Source organism: Phalaenopsis equestris, unplaced genomic scaffold (assembly GCF_001263595.1).
Source record: "Phalaenopsis equestris unplaced genomic scaffold, ASM126359v1 Scaffold000692, whole genome shotgun sequence".
Taxonomy (NCBI): Eukaryota; Viridiplantae; Streptophyta; class Magnoliopsida; order Asparagales; family Orchidaceae; genus Phalaenopsis; species Phalaenopsis equestris.
Window position 1 is genome coordinate 455,826 of NW_018165132.1, and position 2,184 is coordinate 458,009.

Below are 2,184 nucleotides of genomic sequence, written 5' to 3' on the forward strand. Positions count from 1 at the left end.
ATATATATAATATTGATTGGCTGAAACACTATCAAATAAAATGTATTAATTAAAAAATAGAATAATTATATATATTAAATATTTTCAACTATATATATATAAAATTATTTCGAGTTAAAATAAACCGAACAAGAACAAGCAAGTCTTTGTTCATGTTTTGCTCGTTTGTAAATCGAGCGCAAAAAAATTATTTGCGTTTGACTCATTAACTTAGCGAACGAATTGAACACGAGTTTCTTAACGAATCAAACATGGCTCTACTCTTATCCCTTTTCAAAGGAGGATCACGTGTTCATTAGGTTTAAAAAATTAAAGCGCTATATATAAAGATGAAAATATTGTTGTGAGATATGTAAATAGATAAGAATTGTGTGCTAAATATTTTATTTTATTATTATTATTATTTGTTTTTTTTTAAGAAAGAACAGCTTTCCAAACGAAGCCGGGCGTCTTCGTCTCCTCCAGTTTCCTCGTTTTTTAGCGGTAAAAAGTGGTCATATCTCCTTCTTCTCCGCGATATCTGATGGAATTAATTTACCGCTGAGGTTTGCGCCTCTGAAGCTCGATCTTATTCATTCTTTCTTTCTTTTTAACCCTAAAAGTTGGCTAGTTCTGCGATGGTGGAAGGGAAGAAGAGAGGATATCTATCTGAGGATGATTGCTTCTTTCTTTTCCACAGGTTTTTTCTATTCTTTTCTTTAGTTATTCAATCAATGAATGCTATTGGCTTTTTCTCTCTGAAATTGTTGAGAAATCTATTTTCGCAATGTTGTTGTTGCTGTTATTATCGCGTAAAACCGAGAATTTACAAAAAATTGAAAGTTAGAAGAATTTGAATTAACTGCTGGGTTTTCTCTTGATTTTAAATCTTTTTTTTTTTGCGGTGTAGAGATCTTGTGCAAGTTATATGTAGATTCGATGCACGTTGTCTTTGTAGCATTTGAAAATGATATTTATTAGAATAATGCTGGTTTGATTTGTTGGGAGGATAAGATGATGCATATTGTTGATTTTCTTTTGGAATTGTTGATGAATATTGGAAGTTTTGCTCAAGAGTTTGTTCGCTTTTGTATCAAAGTGTGATATAACATGAAGTGAACATACATGAATATACGTTGTTATGACGTATGTGAAGTTACAAGAAAGGTGGAGGAATCTGTGCATTTTTTCTGTTGAAAGGAATCAACATAGATGAAGGCTTTGTTTTGAAACGGCATAATATCAGTGGAGATTGTTGATGATTCATACCCATTACATCAGAAGTTTACCTAATTTTGTGAACGAAATGTTGTAACTTTTATCTTCTCGTAGGGACAAAAATAAAAAAAAAAATCTTTGTTCCCTCTGGTTTACTTTATTTCAAGCTAGGCACATTAATATTTCAGAACAAAAAAAGGCAGGCACAATAATTCTCTAAATGTGGGCGTGCTACTCACCATTTGGATATATATTACTCGTCTCAGCTTGCTTACTATCTTTGATCTAACGAATTTGTTTGTTTGCTTTTTTATGCAATTTGTTGTGTTTATATTCTAATGTGACATTATAATTGAATTGTTACAAACATTGAATATAAAGTATAACTCAACTCAACTGCCACTTGTTTATGAGCAATAACTTCGAGTATTTTCTGAAAATTGTATTTTTAATGTGCCATCAATGTTTCTTATTGTTAAATTTTTCATTTAGTATAGTTGTCTATTGCTTCATAAAAAACTTTTTGAACACTTCACTATTATTTCTTTGTAGTTTTTTTCTAGCATTCTTATGTGGTTCATTAAAATTATCTTTTTTAGTTAAATCATGTCTTTTTGTAGGTACAATCTAACAGTAATTATTACTCTTCTCAAGGAGATTTTTGAGTTTGCAGACGTGAAAATTGATTGGAAGGCACTTGTAAAGAGCTCTTCAACAGGAATATCTAATGCACAGGAATATCAAATGCTTTGGCGACATTTGGCTTACTGCGAACCTTTGTGTGAAAACTTAGTTGGGGATGAAGCAAGGGTTTGCCTTCCATTACAATGCTTAATGTCCTTAAAATTATCTTTTTTTTTATTGAAAAATTTGATGCGTTAATTATTTTTTGTAACATTTGAAACATATTTTTTGTTGTAAACATGTGCGTTTCTCTCTCTCTCTCTCTCACACACACACACACACACATATATATATATATATATA

The 2,184-nt window shown here is 30.7% G+C and overlaps 1 protein-coding gene across 2 annotated transcripts in view; it reads left to right on the forward strand.

Moving 5' to 3' along the window:
* Positions 1 to 412: 412 nt before the first annotated feature.
* The window catches only part of LOC110030282 (telomere repeat-binding factor 4-like), a 42,177-nt gene continuing 40,405 nt past the window's right edge, over positions 413 to 2,184 (forward strand). Inside the window, exons 1-3 of one of the 2 annotated variants that reach the window (XM_020732919.1) lie at positions 413 to 483; positions 603 to 679; positions 1,818 to 2,007. In XM_020732919.1, the coding sequence (XP_020588578.1) occupies positions 618 to 679; positions 1,818 to 2,007 (252 nt within the window). In that variant the 5' untranslated portion in view covers positions 413 to 483; positions 603 to 617. Of the gene's footprint in view, positions 680 to 1,817; positions 2,008 to 2,184 lie in introns of both variants that reach the window. The other variant, XM_020732920.1, reaches the window with a different exon arrangement.